The sequence below is a fragment of the Camelina sativa genome, chromosome 17 (assembly GCF_030686135.1).
Source record: "Camelina sativa cultivar CO46 ecotype springtype chromosome 17, ASM3068613v1".
NCBI classification, from domain to species: Eukaryota; Viridiplantae; Streptophyta; class Magnoliopsida; order Brassicales; family Brassicaceae; genus Camelina; species Camelina sativa.
In genome coordinates this window covers 29,199,505-29,221,612 of record NC_141896.1, presented here as the reverse complement: position 1 = coordinate 29,221,612, position 22,108 = coordinate 29,199,505, and the positions used below count along the sequence as shown (strand labels likewise).

The 22,108-nt window shown below is 40.6% G+C and overlaps 3 protein-coding genes and 1 pseudogene across 3 annotated transcripts; 1 reads left to right on the top strand and 3 right to left on the bottom strand.

Annotated features, from left to right (window-relative positions):
* The first annotated feature begins 2,217 nt into the window (after positions 1–2,217).
* On the top strand, positions 2,218–2,763 carry LOC147924467 (uncharacterized; annotated as a pseudogene).
* An 86-nt stretch (positions 2,764–2,849) lies between these two features.
* On the bottom strand, positions 2,850–3,395 carry LOC104759701 (agamous-like MADS-box protein AGL29). The gene has a single exon (XM_010482599.2). It carries the CDS (start codon positions 3,393–3,395, stop codon positions 2,850–2,852), a length of 546 nt encoding a protein of 181 aa, XP_010480901.2.
* An 11,622-nt stretch (positions 3,396–15,017) lies between these two features.
* On the bottom strand, positions 15,018–15,767 carry LOC147924466 (uncharacterized). Its single transcript, XM_087496795.1, has one exon. It carries the CDS (start codon positions 15,765–15,767, stop codon positions 15,018–15,020), a length of 750 nt encoding a protein of 249 aa, XP_087352921.1.
* A 54-nt stretch (positions 15,768–15,821) lies between these two features.
* Positions 15,822–17,179, bottom strand: LOC147924465 (uncharacterized). The gene is made up of 2 exons (XM_087496794.1): positions 16,898–17,179; positions 15,822–16,691 (listed from the first exon to the last, which is right to left on the bottom strand). The coding sequence occupies exons 1-2, from the start codon at positions 17,177–17,179 to the stop codon at positions 15,822–15,824; spliced, it is 1,152 nt and encodes a 383-aa protein (XP_087352920.1).
* Positions 17,180–22,108: the final 4,929 nt, after the last annotated feature.

Sequence of the window (22,108 nt, the reverse complement as noted above, 5' to 3'; positions counted from 1 at the left end):
CTTTTGTTACAGATTTGTTGGTTTGTTTACATTATTTTTGTTTTTCCTTATTATAGGTGTATTTTAAATAAATTTTTAATTCAAAAGAAAAACATGTAATTTCTTATTAGAAACTAGTTAATATGCAAAAACTATTTTGTGATTCTTCATTGTTTATTTTTTTTTAAACATTTATTTTTATTAGAAAGTTAAATATTAGAATAATTTACATATTTTTAGAGGTATATTATACAGCTACAACAATGAAATATGTTCCAAAAATAATTTCTTTTTTTCAAACATGATATAGGTTGTTCTATTTTTTCAAAAATAACCTTTTCCCGATACCACTTTTCAAAAATATATCTTATCTCTGATTTTATTGAAAATATCACTAAAATCTGATATTTATCAAAAATATAACTTATAACAAGTACCTTATAAACTTTATAAAACTTTATAAATTTTAAGATTTAATAAGGAATATTTTATATCTACTTTATAAATACCTTTTAAAAACATCAAATTTTTAAAAACCTTTTAAACACTTTATAAAACTTGATAAATATTTCGATCTAGTCTCTGTGTAGTAGTTACTACGCAACATTCTCCTTAATTATTCAATGTTATGAACTTGTTACAGCGGGGTACACACAAAAAAAAAACTTGTTATAAGTTATAACATATCAAAATTATCAAAACTAAATCCAGTAACGAATGATATTATTGTTCATAATATTATATGTTGACATTTAAGATAATATTTTCACTGTTTCAAATTAGTTGTCTTTTTAAATTATACCACACAAATCAAAAAATAGATTGTACCCTTGTTGGACTATTAGAATTCCAAAGTATGTAATATTTTAATTGTTTAATAAGGAATACATAAAATAATTTTCTAGTAAAAATGATATTGGAAAATGAGAATGACAACTTAAATGTAACAAAAAGTTAATTATAAAATGACAACTATTTTGAAACGGAGAAAGCATGTAATAGTCGTTATTCTTTGTATTATTTAATGGCTAGTCAAACAATCAAAAATAGTCTATTTGCTAGTCAATGTTCAACGATACTATACGCCTTTTATCGAAACAAATTTATTGAATATCAATAACATGACAATTACAAAATCTTATATAAACATTATAAAATGTTTCGTCAAGTTCTCAGTAAAGAGAAAATATATTTTTAGATATGTTACTACCACTTTACATTTTAGATTTAACTCCATACTCTATAAATTATGTGATTTATGTTGTAAGAAACTAGTCATCATCAGATTATCGAAGAATCCACATTTCAAGTCCACGTGACGCATGCCCATGAATCTTTTTCAATAAATGAGTTACAGGTAATTCATCTACATTATTCTATACATGTTTACGTTATAGTATTTTATGCTATTCTAGTTAATGATATATATATATATATATATAATTATTTAAATCACAATGTTTAGTCAATTGTGTTTTTCCTTTTCCAATTATAATTTATAAAAGAATTATTTTCCAAATATAATAACAATATATGAATGTATAACATATACAAAGTATTTTATGTCACATGTGACTGAGGCTTTTTATGTCAAAACTCACAAATATTTCATTACAATAAATTATTCAACTATGTAATTAACTTAATTAACTACAAAATTTTTGACTAATTCTTATTTTTGAAATAAACTATATGAGTCAAGATTTTATCATGAATAAATAGATAAATTATTTTTACATATACATATATATCTAAATATTTATTCTTTTGTAAAAGATAAATATGTAATATAAATGTAGAATAGTATTTCTACTGATATTATATTTTTTTAAACTAATAATTTCAAATATTGATAATTATGATAGAACTTTGACTAATAGAGTTTATTCCAAAAATAGGACAATAAGTAGTTAAGAAAATAGTGGATTACACATTTGACTAAATCTTATAATTAAATATTTTTCAATTATGATATAAACTCTCATTCAAATATGACATAAACTCTATGTCAGTTTACAATAATGGTTGAATTTCCAAATATTAATTTGAGAAAGTTGTGACCAATTTTTATGCATTTAATATTTAATTACTACCATCTTTTATTTATATAAATGTTAGTCTTCCACCCAGAAAAAAATATTCCTTAGTTAATAAAAAGAAAAAGAAAAAGAAAATTAAGTTTACAAGTCGTCCTCTTATTAATGATTAAACTCTTTAGTTTTTATTTTTGTCTCCAACATGAGTTCGAGAAAAACCAAAGAAAACAAAAAAATTAACATGAAAAGGATAGAAAATTATGTAGACCGCATGGTTACATTCTACAGACGCAAACAAAAGATCTAAAGTAAGCTTAGTGAGCTGTCTCTTCTCTGTGGTACTCATATTGAGTTTCTTGTGTACTCCAACAGTGGAATCTCATACACATTCGGCAGCCCATCCTTCAAAGTCATTGCAAAGCGGTTTTTCAACAGTGAGGGCTCTTCGTCAACCTCACTGCTACAACAATCGAACATAGATGTTCAGCATAAAGAGAAGATGGAAGAACTCTGCAAAGTCTACAACAGTCTTTTAGATAAGGCTGATGTGGAAGAACAAAGAGGGATGTCCATGGAAAAGGCTGAGACGGAGGCACTGCTAGTGGAGAAGAACGCATGGTGGAGAGTCTATCCAACGACGGTTAAGGATAAGGAAGTCCTAAAGCAGTTGCTGGAGAAGTACGAAGATCTCTATGAGAAACTATGTGACGAGGTTGTTGCAAGAAACCAAAAAGAAAATGCACCTTAGATTTTCTTTAGTGGATAATCAGTTTCATTGAAAGAGTAACATTAGGACCGGGATCTTGAATGAAACAAATGATCCACTAAATAAAATCACGGTGAATTTTGTATTTGGTTGCTTGCAACCATCTCGTCACATAGTTTCTCACAGAGATCTTCATACTTCTCCAGCAACTGCATTAAGACTTCCTTATCCTTAACCATCGTTGGATCGATTCTCCACCACACGTCCTTCTCCACTAGCAGTACCTCCGCCTCAGCCTTTCCCATGGCCATCCCTTTTTGTTTCTCCGCATCAGCCTTCTCTAAAAGACTGTTGTAGACTTTGCAGAGTTCTTCCATCTTCTCTTTATGCTGAACATTTATGTTCGATTGTTGTAGCAGTGAGGTTGACGAAGAGCCCTCACTGTTGAAAAACCGTTTTGCAATGACTTCGAAAGATGGACTGCTGAATGTGTATGGGATCCCACTGTTGGAGTACACAAGAAACCCAACATCAGTACCACAGAGAAGGGACAGCTCACTTAGCTTAGTGTAGATCTTTTGTTTGCGTTTGTAGAATGTAACCATACGGTCTGCATAATTTTCTATCACTTTCATGTTAATTTTTTGGTTTTCTTTGGTTTTTCTCGAACTCATGTTAGAGACAAAAATTAAAATAAGGGTTTAATCACTAAAAAGAGGACGAACTGTAAACTTAATTATTATTATTATTATTATTTTAGCTGAGGAATATGTTTATTTTTTCTGAGTGGAAGACTGGCATTATATAAATAAAAGATGGTAGTAAATATTAAATGCATAAAAATTGGTCAAAACTTTATCAAAATAATATTTGGAAATTCGACCATTATTGTAGACTGACATAGAGTTTATGTCATACTAGGTATTAGTCCACGCAATGCGTGGTTGAATGCATAATGGTTTTGATTATATTTCTGAATATTTATAAAAATAAGATTTTGTTTTTTTGGTAGCAATAACATAATCAAATAATAGATTTTTTCTTAAGATTGTATTATAGTAAAATTGTATCAAACAAAATTATCAAAAAAATTAGTAACTATATATGAAAATATTATGTATAAATATTCCTCATTTAAAATTTTAAAGAAATATAAATAGAAGATATATATATGTATATATATATATATATAATATAACTAAAAATATAGCTGATAAAAATAAAAATATGAAAATTTAACCAAAGACATTTTATCTTGGAAGATAAAAAAATTAGTGGGAGAATGAAATTTATAATAATTATTGGGTAGGAGTTACATTTGAGTTAAATTTAGAACTACACATGACATTAAATGTGAGTTAATTAGAAATAAATTTTTAATTTGTTTTGTTTTTTACAAAAGGAATACCAAGTGGTCCAATAAAATTTTAAACTTACACATGATTTGTTTTTTTTGTTGATATAAACTCATACATATTCAAATTCATATTATTTTGTAAGTGACAAACTAAATTAGTTTTTGTATAACATCATATGAACTTCAATCTAAATATTTTAAAAAATTTCCAAAGAAAACTTGTATCTTTTTGGTTTCTTTTTCTAAATTTTCACTCATCAATTTAAATTCTAGTGCTAGATTTCATACTAATGGTTTCATCTTTAGAGGGTTTAATTAGATAGTATATATTAAAAATTATATTCTTTTTCTATATATTACTCCATTTAAATTTGAGTGCTAGAAGAGAATAGAGAGAATTAGACATGAAGATTTTCAACCTCATGACCTTGTGGGGTGAATATAGCAGAATAATATTAAAAAAATATTACTTATAAGATGATAATATAAAATAGACAATGGAGATAAATCTTTTAAAACATCAAAAACAATGTAATATATATATATATATATATATATATATATATATATATATATACCTTACAAACTCCAAAAATATAATTTAGAATTAAGCTTTTACAATGATATTTGAATTGATTTTTTTAACCCATACAACAACAACAACAAAAAACACTAAACAAAACAAAACAAAAAGATTTGAGGTATAATAGAAGAGGATGAGAGAATGAATGAATGAGAGAATAAAAGAATGATTATTTATAGAAATAGAACTGATGTAGAATTATATTTAGAAAACCGGATTTACAATTCTGTAACATCCACAAACCAAAATCCCGGTTTAGGGGTTGCATCGGTCAATGCAAGGTTGGTTTTCTGCGGACGAGTTTTAAATTCAACGCTGCATTTTGGGTTAGGAAACCCTTAAGTCGTGTTTAATCGAGCAGTTTGTCATCATTAGCGTTTTGAGCCGCTTTTGAGAGAAAAGAAGGGAGAAAAGGTGTTCTTGAGTGTTCTTGTGGTTTTTGGTAGATTGGAAGCTGTTCCGTAGAGATCTGTAGCTGGGATCGTTGAAGGAGCTTCCTGGAAGTGTTTTCTTGCTTGTTTGAGGTTCAGAATCGTCTTGGCAAAGGTAAGTGCATGACCATGGCTTATCTAAGATGGAGATTTCTCTCATCTGGTTGTTTATGTGTTGTTTGGGTTATTAGAATGTTATTTAGGTCGTTAGTAAGCTTTCTTGTGGCTTGGGATCGAGTTTTATGGTTGTAGGAACAAAGATCCGGCAAGAGCTGCGGGGGAAAACGATGCTCGGTATGTGCATCGGTCGATGCACTTTTGTGTGTCGGTCGATGCAAGTGCGAGGACAGCGCGTAAAACCTAGGGTTTTCGTGCTATGTAAAGCATGCATCGGATGATGCAGTGTGTGTGTCGGTCGATGCAAGTTACACTTGCATTGGTCGATGCAAGCTTGTGTCGGTCGATGCAACTCCAACTGGTGTCGGTGGATGCATGCTTGGTGTCGTTCGATGCTGAGTCCTGGTTTGTTATTGTTGACTGTTGATTGTTGGTTGATGGTTAGAGATGTCTCTATTGCTTGTGTGTATAGCCCAGTAGATGGGAGGATTGGCTTACTGAGTGTTTATAAAATACTCATGCACTGCAATTTGTGTTTGTGGTGCAGGTAAAGGCAAAGTGTGATCGTGGAATCAAGGCAATGAAGAGGAGGATGTTATAGGGACTCGATTGGTTGTTGTCTAGCATTGCTAGGTTGCTAGAGTTGGGTCATTAGAAACATTGCTAGGTTGTTGGTTCTATGTTTCCTGTTGGTTGAATATTGGATAATGTTTATGTTATAGTATTGGTTTTATTACTGGATATTTATTGGATATTGGTATTTGTTATTCCGCTGTTGGTTGTGATTGTGGTTAGGTGGCTGGTGGGTATGAGACCACTAGTTGTAGTTTATTTATTATTATTAGTATTATTATTAATTTATTATTTAAAAAAAACTTGCAAGTCTAATGTCCGGGCTGACTGTCTTACTCGCTCTTCGAGAACTTTAATTTCAACATCTTCTTTTGTAAATTCTTTTCCTCCGGTTTGGGCTACCAACCTTGGAGTTATCTTTTAAATTAATGTTTGGTTGTGAGAGAAAAAAAAAAAAAAAACAGGTCGGGTCATTTCAGTTTGGTATCAGAGCCCTTACGGTTCTAGGTTTAGGTTCACTAGGCTTTGTGCTGTAGATGTTTGGGATTTGCATTCTTTGATTTATTTTGTGAGTTAGTCAATTGTGTGTGGCATGGAGTCCTAGAACATCCACTTCGAGCCTACTGTGTGATTCCACGGTGAGTTTATGTTTCTGTGTATGTTTAAATTGTGTGCTTAGTCTTCTGTTCATGGTAGTGCAGATGGCTAGAGGCAGAGGCCCAACAGTTAGTGATACTGTGGACCAGAGTGTGACAGCTGAGGGTGTTGGCGAGTCGCAGGGTGTCCAGGAGGATTCCATGAGTGTGGCCGAAGGAGGCGGTATTGGTGCTCGAGAGGCCGGTGATGCTAAGGTCCCGGGTGTGGGAGTCCAAGCGTGTGGAGTCCCTGGAGTTGATGTTGCGGCTTTGCTAGCACAGGTGTTGGAACGGTTACCAGCAGTGGTACCGGCTCAGGCTCAGGTAGTGCCACCAGTGGTGGCGGAGGAGCGGCAGCCAGTGGCTGCGGATGTGGCAGGGCATAGTCGTTATTTGGCTATGCTCAAGGAGATGCGTGGCATCGATACTGCATGGTTTTCGGGAGGTACAGATCCTACTGCTGCAGATGCGTGGAGGACGAGTGTGGAACGTAACTTCCAGACGCTGAGATATCCTGAGGAGTTCTGGGTGGACATAGGGGTCCACCCCTTGGTTGGTGATGCTCAGGTGTGGTGGAGATCAGTGGCTGCTAGGAGAGTGCAGAGAGAGTTGACTTGGGCTGACTTCGTGGAGGAGTTCAACCGCAAGTACTTTTCGAGGGAGGCATTGGTCTAGTTGGAGGTGCAGTTCCTTCTGTTATCTCAGGGGACACGGTCAGTGCGGGGGTCGGGCTATGAAGCCTGAGGAGGCCTAGATCAGGAGGTTTATGAGGGCTCTTCGTGAGGACTTGAGGGTCCATTGTAGAGGACAGAGTTATGTTACGCGCGCAAAGTTGGTTGAGACTGTAGCAGAGATTGAGGAGGATATCCGGGCAAAGGCAGTGACGGTTAGTCCAGCAGTGAAGCCTAGGAAGGCTCATCATCAGGGAGGTTATAGCAAGGGCGGGAAGCCTCCGCAGGGAACCAAGAGGAGCTGGGAGGCTATGCAGAGACCGAGTGGTGCTGGGTGCTTTGGTTGTGGGAGCAGGGATCACAAGGTAGCTAGCTGTCCCCAGAAAGGAGTGCTCTGATGGCAGCGGCTCGTGTATGCTATCATTGCAGGGAGCCCGGACACATCATGCCCATGTGTCATAAGTTGCAGCAGATGGCAGTGGCAGCAGTGCAGCATGTGGTGCAACCTGAAAGTGCAGCAGGTGGCACGGATTGAGCAGGTACCACGGGTGTACACGACGGTCGAGACTGGTGGAACCAGTGCTGGGGCGATCACATGTATAATTTCTGGTACTTAAACTTTGTGAATTTCAATAGGTTCAGATTTAATGTATTCTTGTGATAAAGTGTTAGGTTCTCAACACATGAGGTTTGTGTAGGGACCTTGTTGGTGGGTGGGTTTAAGTCCCATGTTATGTTTGATTCTGGAGCTTCTCATAGCTTCATTACTCCGGAGTGTACAGAGAGTGCGGATATCAGAGGAGATCCCGGGGAGCGTACAGGAGTTGTCAGAGTTGCGGGGGGGGGGGGGGGGGCAAGTTTCTGAGGGTCATTGGTGAAAGAATTAAGAAAGAATGATTTGTGTGTTTAACCAAGAGTTTGAAATCGTATAGAGTGTGAAGAGAGTGAGAAGAGTGAGCGATTGAGAGGGAGTGTTGGAGAAAGAGAGATAAATTCTTTTCTTACTTTATTTAGATCATACTTACAATACATTTATAGAGAGTTACAAATGGTATATTCTCTCTAGGATACTATGCACACATATACATGGAGAAAGCGACATCTCCTTAACTCAACATGTGATCTCTCATTGACTTCCCACTTGTGCAACTTGCCCAACGGCTCTCCATAGAAGGTTCTCGAGGATATGCGACCGTTGGGGGCTCTCCTTAATGGACCGTGAGACTCTTGGTTGTACGGACGGCCCATCCTCTTGATTGTACGGATGTCTGTACGGTTTTACAGACGGTGGTGTGTTACTTCATACTCCCCTTCAAGCTTGACTTAAAATATTGGTCAAGCTTGACAACATAGGCACCCACCTCATTAAAAACCTTAGTATAGAAAACCTCTTGGGAAAAACTATACATAAGGGAAAAGAGTGTAGGTGCCAACCAAGGATCTCATGGCCGAGTGAGGTCCATGAGACCAAGTTTCGAGTGAATGTATTCACAAACTTGTGGACTTGCTGCTTTAGTGAGAATGTCAGCAAGCTGTTCCTTGCTTTTGGTATGACATGATAGGACAACTCCAAGTTTGATTTGCTCTCGAACCTTATGACAATCCACTTCAATATGCTTGGTTCTCTCATGAAACACCGAATTGGTTGCGATATGAATTGCGGCTTCATTATCACAATGCATTGTGATTGGTTTTGTCGACTCAATTCCAAGATCCTTGAGAAGAGCCTTGAGCCACATCATTTCCGTTGTAATTTTCCTCATAGCTCTATATTCGTATTCGGCACTTGAAAGCGATACGACCTTTTGCTTCTTGCTCTTCCAAGTGACCAAGTTCCCTCCAAGGATCGTGCAGTAGCCTGTGGTAGAGCGGCGGTCTCCATGATCTCCGGCATAGTCGGCATCGCAATAGTCAGCATCGCAATAGCCTACTAGCCCATCTAAATGCCTTGTCCTGGCGAGCCTTTGATGTATTTGAGGATTCGAGTTACCATGTTCCAGTGATGGACCGTCGGATTCTTCATATGCTGGCTCGCCTGGTTCACAGCAAAACAAATGTCAGGCCGTGTGATGGTCAAGTAGATAAGCTTACCTACTAGGCGCCGGTAGAGGCTAACGTCCTTGAATGGAGCTGTATTGAGCTCCCCCTGTCCTCCAGCCTTGTAGTTCTCCTCAAGAGGTGCTGACACTGCCTTTGATCCTAATTTACCTGTCTCACTCAACAAGTCAAGCGCATATTTCCTTTGTGACAAGAATAAGCCTTCATCTGATCTATATACTTCTATCCCAAGGAAATATTTCAATTCTCCAAGATCTTTTATGTCAAAGATTGACTTCAAGAAGGTTTTAGTCTCTTGAATACCTACCGTGTCACTTCCAGTGATGATGATATCATCAACATACACTAGAATGACCACTATACCTTTCTTGCTTAGTAATGTGAATAGGGTGTGGTCAGCCTCGGATTTGCGAAATCCTTTGTCAAGAAGTGTGGTACTTAGCTTATGGTACCATGCCCTTGGAGACTGTTTCAAACCATAGATTGCTTTGTTGAGTTTTAAAACCTTTCCCGGACCATTGGTGTCTTCTAAGCCCGGTGGTGGCCGCATATATACTTTGCCTTCAAGCTCTCCTTGCAAGAAGGCGTTCTTAACATCCATTTGCCACAGCTCCCAATTGAGGTTTGTGGCGAGAGAGAGAACCACTTGAACAGTATGAAGCTTAGCCACCAGAGCAAACGTATCAAGATAGTCCTCCCCATACGTTTGCGTGAATCCTTGAGCTACAAGACGCGCTTTATGGCGTTCGATCTCCCCATTACTTTTATACTTGATAGTGAAGATATATCGTGACGTTACAGCCTTCTTGCCCTTGGGTAAAGCTGCTTCGTCCCATGTGTGGTTTTGCACCATGGCTGTGTTCTCGGCATCGACCGCTTCTCGCCATACCTTATGGTTCTTAGCCTCATCATACGTCCGTGGAATCCAGTTTTCGTCAATATGGCCAAGAAATACTTGATGATCCTTAGGAAAATGAGCAGGAGAACACACGGCTTGAATAGGGTGTGCAACGGCCATGTTGTTGTAGTAAACCCGATTGTGCTGTGAGGCAATACGTTGGCTGCGTCGTAATGGTGTTACGGCCATGCATTGGCTACGTCTTTGTGGAATGACCTCCTCATGATCATTGTCCTCAGGATCATCTTCTTCAGCTTTATCGTCATGCGATTAAATGGTTTCTTCCGGATGATCCATATCATCAAGATTCTCAGAGTGAGTCTCTTCATGATTTAATTGATCCGTCGGAGCGGGTTTAGTGTTAGATTCCTCGGAGCTTCTTTCTATAGGTTGCTCAGTGTGTGTTGGTGATGTTGACCCACCTGGTTCGTTGGTGACCCGATCATTCCCGCTCAATGATAACACGTAGGTTACGCGTCTGGTCGGATGGTGAGGTCGATAGATTGCGAAGCTCGTCCCAGTTTTTCTCATCATAGAATCCTTGTGACTCCACAAACTTGACATCACGAGATATAGGACTCTCCTTGTCTCTAGCTCATAACACATATACCCTTTTTGTGTAGTGGAATAGCCGATAAACATGCTTTTAACTCTCTTGGCATCAAGCTTGTCTCTTAGTTCACCTGGTCGCAAGACATAGCAAACACAACCAAACACCCTTAAATGATCAAAATAGGTTTTTCCTTGTTTAATACCTCAAATGGGGATATGTCGTTAAGGATCTTTGTTGGTGTGCGGTTGATAAGATAACAGGCTGCGAGTACGGCATCTCCCCAAAACCGCTTGGGAACCCTTGTGTGAAACATCATAGACCTTACTACTTCCATGAGATGCCTGTTCTTCCTCTCAGCCACTCCATTTTGTGGTGGTGTGTATGGACAACTAGTTTGGTGAATGATCCCATGTTTGGCTAGATGTTGTTTAAAGGCATGACTTGTGTACTCTCCACCATTATCTGATCTCAAAATTTTAATCTTTGCATTGTAGTGGTTAGTAACATAATTTTGAAAGTTAGTAAAAGCCTCAAGAACTCTATCCTTAGAAGGAAGTAAAGTCAACCAAGTATATTTTGATTTTTCATCAATAAAAGTAACAAAATACTTTTGATTTTCTCTAGATAAGCAAGGAGATGTCCAAACATCAGAATGAACCAAATCAAAAAAATTCTCATAAAGAGTAATAGACTTAGGAAAAACAGATTTGCAATGTTTACCAAGGATACAAGCCTCACAATTTTCATTCTTAAAAGACATATTAGGAAACATAAGTTCTAATGCCCTAAAGTGAGGATGTCCTAGTCTAGCATGCCAAATAGCACTATTAGCCTTAACAATACTTGAACTAAAACAAGAGGAACTAGAAGGAGCTAAGTTCAAATCCTCAAGCACATAGAGGTCGTCTTTCGATGTTCCTTGGCCGAGGACTTTACTTGTGTCAATATCCTGAAAATAAACATCATTAGGACCGAATATAGCATAACAATTTAAATCATTGGCAGCTCTCTTGACTGATAGTAAATTTGAAGTGAAGGTAGGCATGAAAAAGGCTTTAGTGCTTTTGTTAAATAGTTTCAAGTTACCAATGCCTTTAACCGGAACTTTATCACCATTAGCAATAACTACACTACCATTTGCGGGTTTAATTTCACTAATCAACCTAGAGTCACTAATCATGTGATGTGAAGCTCCAGAATCAATGATACGAGGTTTAGAGGAGTTTGAGGGAAGGTTAGAGTTACCGGACGCCTCTTTGAGGGCTTTGATGAGAGCGTCAAGTTCCGACTTCCTCACCAGCTCCGAAGACACCACTGATGCTGCTCCATTCCCCTCAAGAGCTTGGCCAATTGGTGTCGAGGTAGTCGCCTCTCCTATCATGTTCGTTTGGTGAGCCCTCGGTCCACCTCGGCTTGTTCCTCCACGGTTTATGCGGAGGTGAGGGTGGAGAATCCAGCAGCGACTCTTGAAATGGCCAGCCTTCTTACAATGCTCGCAAAATGGTGTGTTCTTGTCATCATGCTTGTAGAAGCTTCTGTTTTTGGAGGCTGCCTCTGCCTTGTTGACGGTCACTAGCTCCCCCTTGCCTCCAAATAGCCCCATGGAACCATGTTCCTTTTGAATTTGGTTGCGTACGTCGTCGAGGCTAGGGAGCTTCTAAGATCGCAAGATATGCTTGATGAGGTCGTTGTAGGAAGGGTTTAAAGTCAAGAGTAAGCCAAACACCTTATCTTGTTCACGCCTCTCGTTCAAGATGGCCGGATCTATTGTCGCCGGTCGGAGCATCTCTAGTTCAGCCCAAAGGGACCTAAACTTCCCAAAGTGCTTGGTGAAATCCATGTCTTCTTGGTTGAGATTGTTGATGGCTCTCTTAATCTCAAAGATTTGGTTCACATTGGTAACATTCCCAAAGACATTCTTGAGGGTGTCCCACAAGTCCTTTGCGGTTTTGCAATAGGAGTAAGCTTCAAGGATAGGAGCATCTAGGGAGTTTTGAATAATGGCTAGAACTCCTTGATCTTCTTGAAACCACTTGTTTCTTTCATCCGCGACAAGATCCTTGCCGTTTGGAGCTTCGCTCGTTTCAACATGGGACCAAAGTCCTCGGCCACATAGGGCTGTCTTCGTGGTCTGAGAGTAACCGGAACAATCATGGTTTTGGTGTTTTCCATGGAAAATTCGTTGGTTTTAGTGTTTGTCCAATGGTTAATAGAAAGAGAGTTTTTAAGAACAAAGATTTAGAGAACAAAAAAATAGAGTTGATGCGGAAGATGATGATGGAAATGTAGTCAAGAAACAAGAATAATCTGCTCTGATACCATGAAAGAATTAAGAAAGAATGATTTGTGTGTTTAACCAACAGTTTGAAATCGTATAGAGTGTGAAGAGAGTGAGAAGAGTGAGCGATTGAGAGGGAGTGTTGGAGAAAGAGAGATAAACTCTTTTCTTACTTTATTTAGATCATACTTACAATACATTTATAGAGAGTTACAAATGGTATATTCTCTCTAGGATACTATGCACACATATACATGGCGAAAGCGACGTCTCCTTAACTCAACATGTGATCTCTCATTGACTTCACACTTGTGCAACTTGCCCAACGGCTCTCCATAGAAGGTTCTCGAGGATATGCGACCGTTGGGGGCTTTCCTTAATGGACCGTGAGACTCTCGGTTGTACGGACGGCCCATCTTCTTGATTGTACGGACGTCCGTACGGTTGTACGGACGGTGGTGTGCCACTTCATAATTGGACGAGCTAGAGGAGTGGATATTCAAATCGCAGGAGAGTCGTGGCCAGCGGATTTGCCTATCAGTCCAGTGGAGTTGTATGATGTTATTCTTGGGATAGATTGGTTGCATCGGCATATAGTACATTTGGATTGCCATCGGGGTAGTGGAGTTTGAGCGTCCAGGAGGGAAGTTGGTTTTTCAGGGTATTAGACTGACTTCGGGGAGTTAGTGGGGAAGTCTACGGTTAGCAGCATTCAGGTTGTTGAGGAGTTTGAGGATATGTTTCAATCATTGCAGGGATTACCACCATCTAGGTCTGATCCTTTCACTATTGAACTGGAACCGGGGATGACGCCGTTATCCAAGGCTCCTTACAGAATGTCTCCAGCAGAGATGACAGAGCTGAAGAAGCAGTTAGAGGATTTGTTGAGTAAGGGATTCATCCATCCTAGTGTATCACCGTGGGGAGCGCCTGTGTTATTTGTGAATAAGAAGGATGAGAGTTTTCGGTTGTGTATTGATTACCGGGTTTGAACCGGGTCATTGTGAAGAACAAGTACCCTCTTCCCAGGATCGATGAATTGTTGGATCAGTTGAGGGGTGCTACTTGGTTCTCCAAGGTAGATCTGGCATCGGGATGTCATCAGATACCGATAGATGAGGCAGATGTGAGGAAGACGGCTTTCAGGACGAGGTATGGGCATTATGAGTTTGTGGTGATGCCTTTTGGGTTGACTAACGCGCCAACAACGTTTATGAGATTGATGAACAGCGTGTTTCAGGAGTTTCTGGACGTGTCTGTCATCATTTTCATCGCAATATCCTGGTTTATTCTAAGAGTCTTGAGGAGCATGCAATGCATTTGAGGGCAGTTATGGAGAAGCTGTAGGAGCAGAATTTGTTTGCTAAGTTAAGCAAGTGCAGTTTTTGGCAGCGTGAGATGGGTTTTCTGGGTCACATTGTTTCAGCAGAGGGGGTTTCTGTAGATCCGGAGAAGATTCAGGCTATCAGGAGTTGGCCTAGACCGCAGAATGCCACAGAGATCAGGAGTTTTCTTGGTTTGACAGGTTACTACAGAAGATTTGTGCAGGGCTTTGCGGGTGATATGCTCAAATTTACCCTAGAGCTACTCTCTCAAATTAAGAGATCAATTGTAGTACTTAGGGATCGAATCCACTAGAACTCTAGATTCACACAATAGATTTAATAATCTTTTAATTATGCTAAACCAAAATTGTAATTTAAATAGCAATGCAAAACAGAAAATAAAAGAGTTGTTAATCAATAGGAACAAACTCTAGGCCTAGGGAAATTCTCAGGAAATCATGGAAAATCAGATCAATTAATTAAACAAGCAGGATTCAACAATTAAACATCATTCTTGAACTCTAAACACAATTATAAAATAAATCAGTTTTTTTTTTGTCAACAAAAGATCAGCTCAGACGAGCCAATGTGAAGGGAAGTTGTTTACAAACAAGACATGATGCGGGGAGGTACGCGCTTGGCGTGCCAAAGAATCCGCACAAACATTAGCGTTTCTTGAAATTAAAGATAATGAAAAGGATGAAAACTCTTCTCTATCAATCTTGATGTCCTCCAGGTAAGTCGCGAATGCTGGCCAGTCAGAAGGAGAAGACACCATCTTCACCAAATCGGAGCAGTCCGTATAGAAGGCCACGTCTCAGAAATCATGTCCAATCATACACCTCATCGCCCAGAGAAAAGCTTCAACTTCGGCATGTAATGGTGATAGACTTCGACGAAAACTCCTAGCGCCCATCAGCGGTGACACAGCCTGGAACGAGGTACAACACCATCCAGCACCTGCAAATTGGTCTCCTGCTTTCCAGGAGCCATCTATAAAACAACGGTTGCCCGAGAATACGGGCGGGAGTGAAGTTGAAATATCTCGACCCGATGACACTACAGGGACAGGGCGAGGGATGTCTATGTCATTCTCTAATTGAGCCTGCTGCCACCCTGTAGCTTCTCCTTCTGCAACCCTAACAATATCCTCTGGTTTCTCCACAATATCTTCAAAAACTCGTGAATTCCGGGCTTTCCAAATATACCACATGAGCCAAGGAAAGGCCTCAACCTGGGCCCCTGGATTCTGCTGCCCTAAAAAGTGATCCACATTTGCATACACCAAACCAGTCGGAAAGGAAATTGGGCCCACCGGCACATGGGCTAAAGCCCATACCTGACGAGCTGGGGGACAAACAAAAATGGCATGATTTATTGTCTCCTCCTCCGCTCCACATCGAACACATCCTAAATCACATGCAATACCACGTCGTCCCAGATTAACCGAGACTGAAATACAACCAGATAACACCTGCCACATAAAATGTTGTATTTTTTGAGGGCAGCGGACCCGCCAAACGCTAGCAAGAAGGGGTGTTATGTCTGGCCCAGAGCCACGAGCCATGAAGGGCTGATTTACATCAAGTCGTGCAGCGTGATACCCCGATTTAACCGTATATCACCCTGATTTCGTGAAATGCCAACCGAAAGGGTCTCCCCTTTGGTTTCCGCCCAATGGTATAGCATGGATTAAATCCACATCAAGTGGATCAAAATGCTCATGGAGCATGTCCAGCCGCCAAGTGTTTGTCTGACGATCAATTAAATGAGTCATTTGAAGAGAGAGGTCCTTTACCGGGCCCCTACTTAAAGCTGGTCTCGGGGATTGAGCTGACACCCAAGGATCAGACCATACAAAAATGGTGTCCCCAGAGCCAACCCGTTTAATAAGTCCTTTGTTAACCAGAGAGCGAGCAGAGCATATACTTCTCCATCCGTACGATGGAGAGTAAGACCTAATAGGATCCAAAGGATGCGTATTCCTGTAATACCTACTTTTAAAAACCCTGGCAAACAGTGAGTCCGGAGCATCAATCAGACGCCATAGCTGTTTAGCCAAAAGGGCCGAATTAAAATTGTCCACATTCCGAAAACCAAGACCACCGAGTTGTTTGCTGACACATAACTTTTCCCAAGCAAGCCAATGCATGCCCCCTGATTGACCATTAGTGCTCCACCAAAAATTCGCCACTGCACTTGTGAGTTTAGATGTGATAGTCTTTGGTATCCTAAAGCAAGACATCACAAAAGTCGGGACCGCCGTAGCCACTGATTTAATCATTACCTCTTTCCCCCCTTTCGAAAGAAAATTTGCCGTCCAACCATTCGTTCGACTCTGAAGTCGTTCACGAACAAAGGAAAAAACTTTGGTTTTTGCCCCACCCAAGCTTTCCGGTAAACCTAGATATGATCCCATACCGCCCACGGTGGTTATCCCAAGAACATCCTGTAATTCCGACTTCTTTGTGTCTTCAATCTTATGGCCAAACTGAATCGATGATTTGGCAAAATTTATTTGTTGCCCCGATGCAGATTCATCTTATGGCCAACCCGACATTGTTCCCTATCCGCCTTACAAAAAAACAGGCTATCATCTGCAAACAACAAATGCGTGATAGGTGGGCATTTATTTGCCACTTTTATCCCAGTAATAAGCTTGTTTGTTTCTGCCTTCCTTATATTTGCAATTAAAACCTCTGTACATAAAATGAACAAATAAGGAGATAAAGGATCCCCCTGCCGCAACCCCCTCTGAGGAATGATCAGGCCATTAGGCTGGCCATTAAGAAGAACCCTATACTCAACCGAAGAGACACAAAACATTATCCACGAGACCCATACCTCTGCAAATCCCATTTTGTGTAACAAAGCCGCAAGAAAGTCCCACTCAACCCTATCATAAGCCTTACTCATATCTGTTTTAATTGCCATAAATTTCCCTTTACAAGACGGGTTGGTACGCAGACCGTGAAACATCTCTTTAAGTTCTCACTGCAAATATTATCTAAGTTTTAAAACCAGAAAATCCAAATCTCATTGCAAAATTCAAGTTAAAAACCATCAATAAAATCAGGTTTAGATAAGTTCACAAAATTACTAAATCAAATCTCTTTGCAAGAAGTAATTTTGCTCACCAAAGGTTTTTGTCAGGAAAATCAATTATATTCTCATATCAATCAATAATCCTAAGATCTAAATCCAGATGACTAATCAAAGATTTAGCATTAAGAACAACCTATGGTGAAGAACAAGAAAGATAATGAATCCTAAATTAACAGATCTAACAATCCATGAAATCCCTAATGAGAAACCTTAAACCTAACAAGCAGATCTACTCAGACATAATTGTAAAGACACAAATCATGAATAAAATAGATAGCATTAAGAGATTAAATGAAGATGAAAAGGAGTTCTGAATCTTCTCTGAAGGAGTCTTGATTCTTCTCTCCAAAAGCTCTCAAAAATCTCTCAGGGTTTTGCTCTCAAAAGTTGCAGGGAAAAATAAAGCTTAGGTCTAAACAATGACCATAAAAATCCTATTTATATTCCTAAACACGTCAAGGGACTAATGATGCAAATATGAAAAACTTTGGGGCAGCTTTGTAAATCTTTAAAACTTGTGGGCAAACTACCAATTTCTTCTTGTGGCCTAGCATCGATCGACACATATGAAGCATCGATCAATACCTTCTCTAAATTTGTCTCCCAACTTTGCAACTTCAGCCTAAATGCTTGAATGTGCTCCAAATCCATGTTAAATCCTATAAAGACTCAAAAGACTCTAAAAATACCAAAAAGACTCTATAAATAAGACTTATATCATGGCTAAAAACACCTAAAAACCATGATATATCAGCGAGTAATGCACGCCCGATGACGAAATTGACAGGGAAGGATGTTCCTTTTGTTTGGTCACATGAGTGTGAGGAGGGCTTTGCAAGCCTTAAGGAGATGTTGACTACTACGCCAGTGTTGGCTTTGCCGGAGCAGGGAGAACCCTATGTGGTTTATACTGATGCATCTAGAGTTTGTTTGGGGTTTGTGTTGATGCAGCATGGGAAGGTGATTGCCTACGCTTCGCGGCAGTTGTGGAAGCATAAGGGAAACTATCCTACTCATGATTTGGAGATGGCTGTTGTAGTCTTTGCCCTAAAGATTTGGAGATCTTATCTTTATGGTGCGAAGGTGCAGGTGTTTACAGATCATAAGAGCCTGAAGTATATATTCACTCAGCCCGAGCTGAACTTGAGGCAGAGGCGGTGGATGGAACTGGTGGCGGATTATGATTTGGAGATAGCATATCACCCTGGTAAGGCTAACTTGGTTGCATATGCTCTGACTCAGCGAGGGTAGCGTCGGCTCATGAATAGGAGATGGAGTGTCTGATAGGAGAGATCAGTGCGTTGAGTTTGTGTGCTGTTTCTTAGGAGCCGTTGGGTTTGGAGGCAGCTGATAGAGCAGATCTTCTAAGTAGGGTGCGGTTGGCTCAGGAGAAGGATTTGGGGCTGGTGAATGCCTCTAAGGATGTTGATTCATAATATCATGTCTCAGTTAATGGTACTATTCTAGTGCATGGGCGGATTTGTGTACCCAAGGATGAGGAGTTGAGGCAGGAGATCCTGAGAGAGGCTCATGCGAGCATGTTTTTTATACATCCAGGAGCGACTAAGATGTACCGTGATCTCAAGAGGTACTATCACTGGGTCGGGATGAAGAAAGATGTAGCTAGTTGGGTCGCGAGGTGCAATGTGGGTCAGCTAGTGAAGGCTGAGCATCAGGTTCCAGGCGGGTTACTGATGAGTCTACCCATTCCTGAGTGGAAGTGGGATATGATCACGATGGATTTTAATGTAGGATTGCCAGTGTCTTAGATCTTTGATGCTATTTGGGTCACTGTGGACCGGTTGACTAAGTCAACACATTTTCTGGCCAGTAAGAAGACTGATGGAGCAGCGGTCTTGGCTAAGAAGTATGTGAAGGAGATAGTCAGATTGCATGGGGTGCCAGCGAGTATTGTGTCTGATAGAGATTCTAAGTTCACTTCGGTGTTCTGGAAAGCATTTCAGGCAGAGATGGGCACCAAGGTGCATATGAGTACAGCTTATCATCCCCAGACAGATGGACAGTCGGAGAGGACAATCCAAACTCTGGAGGATTTGCTGTGTTGGATTGGGGTGGCCATTGGGCAGATCACCTGAACCTGGTAGAGTTTGCTTACAACAACACTTATCATACGAGCATTAAGATGGCTCCTTATGAGGCTTTGTATGGGAAACCATGCCGTACACCGTTATGCTGGACTCAGGTGGGGGAGAGGAGCATGTTTGGGACGGATTTTGTTCAGGGGACCTCAGAGATGATTCGGGTGCCCAAGCTGAACATGAAGGAAGCTCGGGATCGGCAGATGAGCTATGCTGATAGGAGGAGGAGAGATCTTGAATTTCAGGTAGGAGACAGAGTGTACCTCAAGATGACTATGTTGCGGGGTCCGAACAGGTCATTGACAGAGACTAAGTTGAGTCTGAGGTTTATGGGTCCGTTCAGAGTGATTGAGCGGGTGGGGCCGGTAGCATATAGGCGAGAGTTGCCTGAGTTTATGCGTGCATTCTACAAGGTTTTCCATATTTCTATGTTGCGGAAGTGACTCCGTGAGGATGATCAGCTGTTGGCTAAGATTTCTGAAGATCTTCAGCCTAACATGACTTGGAGGCGAGACCAGTGAGGGTTCTCGAGAGGAGGATCAAGGAACTTAAGAAGAAGAAGGTTCCTTTGATGTGAGTCCTTTGGGACTGTGATGGTGTTGAGCAGCAGACTTGGGAACCTAAGGCGAGGATGAAGACAAGGTTTAAGAAGTGGTATGAGAAGCAAGCTGCGACTTGAGCTTGTCTAGCCTGGCCCCATCTGTAATCCGTGGCTGGAGCGGGAATGGAGTATTCCAATCCATCTATCTTGTTTACTTGGTCGCTTAAGGGTGGCTGGTTGTGCAACTAAGTAACAAGATGAGGTGGTGTTCGGGGTATGAAATTTCCGTGAGGCGGTGGTTTTGAGGGAAACTTTCTTGAAATGGAAGTTTCTAAAAATGGAATATTTTGAAAAGTGGATAGTTCTAAAAATGGAAAGTTTTATGTGAGTTAGAATTTGTCCATTTTTAGTGGTTGTGAGCCTTGGAGGGGCTTGTATGGCCTTCGTGGCGGACTTTTGAGTCATTGTGTCCATGTGTGGCGGTCTTTTGAGATATTGTGTGGCCTTTGTGGCGCGGTCCTTCATGATGTGGTCATCGTGACGGTCCTTCGGGACGTGTGGCCTGTTTAGGCAATCTTTCGGGATGTATGGTCTTCATGATGGTCCTTCGGGACAAGTGGTCTTCATGACGGTCCTTCGGGACAAGTGGTCTTCGTGATGGTCCTGTTGAGGACAAGTGGTCTTTGTGACGATCTTGTTGAGGACATTTGTTTGCCCTTTGTGGCGGTCCTATTGAGGACATTTGTTTGGCCTTGGTGGCGGTCCTTTTTAGGACATTGGCCTTGGTGGCGGTCCTGTTTAGGACATTGGTTTGGCCTTTGTGGCGGCCCTTGGGGCATGTATATGATCCGTGTGTGGTCATGAGGTATCCCAGTGAGGGGATATGTGGTTGGTAGGACATTGTGATGTTTTACGCGAGCCACGGGAAGGAAACCTGAATATGGATAGGACTCAGACGTGTTCAGAAATTGTTTGCTCGCGACTCTTGGGGAACTTTGGTTCTCCTAGTACTGCCATATTGTGAGACTTTGTGGCTTGACAGTATGGTTGGTATATCGACTTCGGATGACAATCCGAGGGTGCGCTGTAGGGTGGCAACCTGAGAGACGAATATTGGACTTCCTTATATATTATGGCATGCAGGTTTAGGCCTGATGGGGAGCCAATAAAAACTCAAGGTTGAGACCTATGAGTAAAGGAAAGTCTAAAATTCGAGAGCAAATAATGCCTGGAACGTGAGTCTATCGCCTAGAGGTGACCTTTCGTAGATCGGTCGGAGGAGTGCGGGCCGTGGAGACGGTAGTACGGGAGTCCTTGGCTGATGGTTGTTCGAGATTCGAAGACGAATCTATGTTGGTGGGGGAGAATTGTAATATCCGCGAACCGAAATCCCGATTTAGGGGTTGCATCGGTTGATGCAAGGTTGGTTTTCTACGGAAGAGTTTTAAATTAAACGCTGCGTTTTGGGTTAGAAACCCTTAAGTCGTTTTTAATCGAGCAGTTTGTCATCATTAGCGTTTTGAGCCGCTTTTGAGAGAAAATAAGGGAGAAAAGGTGTTCTTGTGGTTTTTGGGAGATTGGAAGCTGTTCCTGTAGAGATCTGTAACTGGGATCGTTGAAGGAGCTTCCAGGAAGTGTTTTCTTGCTTGATTGAGGTTCATAATCGTCTTGGCAAAGGTAAGTGCATGACCATGGCTTATCTAAGCTGGAGATTTCTCTGATCTGCTTGTTTGTTTGTTGTTTGGCTTGTTAGCATGTTATTTGGGACGTTAGGAAGCTTCCTTTTGGCTTGGGATCGAGTTTTGTGGTTGTAGGAACGAAGATCCGGCGAGAAGCTTTGGGGAAAAACGATGCTCGGCATGTGCATCGGTCGATGCACTTTTTTGTGTCGGTCAATGCAAGTACGAGGACGACGCGTAAAACCTAGGGTTTTCGTGCTATGTCGAGCATGCGTCGGACGATGCAGTGTGCATGTCGGTCGATGCAAGTTACACTTGCATTGGTCGATGCAAGCTTGTGTGGGTCAATGCAACCCCAACTGGTGTCGGTCGATGCATGCTTGGTGTTGGTCGATGTTGAGTCCTGGTTTATTATTGTTGATTGTTGATTGTTGGTGGATGGTTAGAGATGTCTCTATCGCTTGTGTGTATAGCCCAGTAGATA

Bases quoted from the DNA above. Each gene is read 5' to 3' on its own strand.
- LOC104759701 (XM_010482599.2), bottom strand. From the start codon at position 3,395: ATGAGTTCGAGAAAAACCAAAGAAAACCAAAAAATTAACATGAAAGTG.
- LOC147924466 (XM_087496795.1), bottom strand. From the start codon at position 15,767: ATGGCTCGTGGCTCTGGGCCAGACATAACACCCCTTCTTGCTAGCGTT.
- LOC147924465 (XM_087496794.1), bottom strand. From the start codon at position 17,179: ATGTTTCACGGTCTGCGTACCAACCCGTCTTGTAAAGGGAAATTTATG. The intron at 16,692-16,897 runs GTTTTAATTGCA...TCATCGATTCAG, and splicing joins TGTTCATTTTATGTACAGAG to TTTGGCCATAAGATTGAAGA.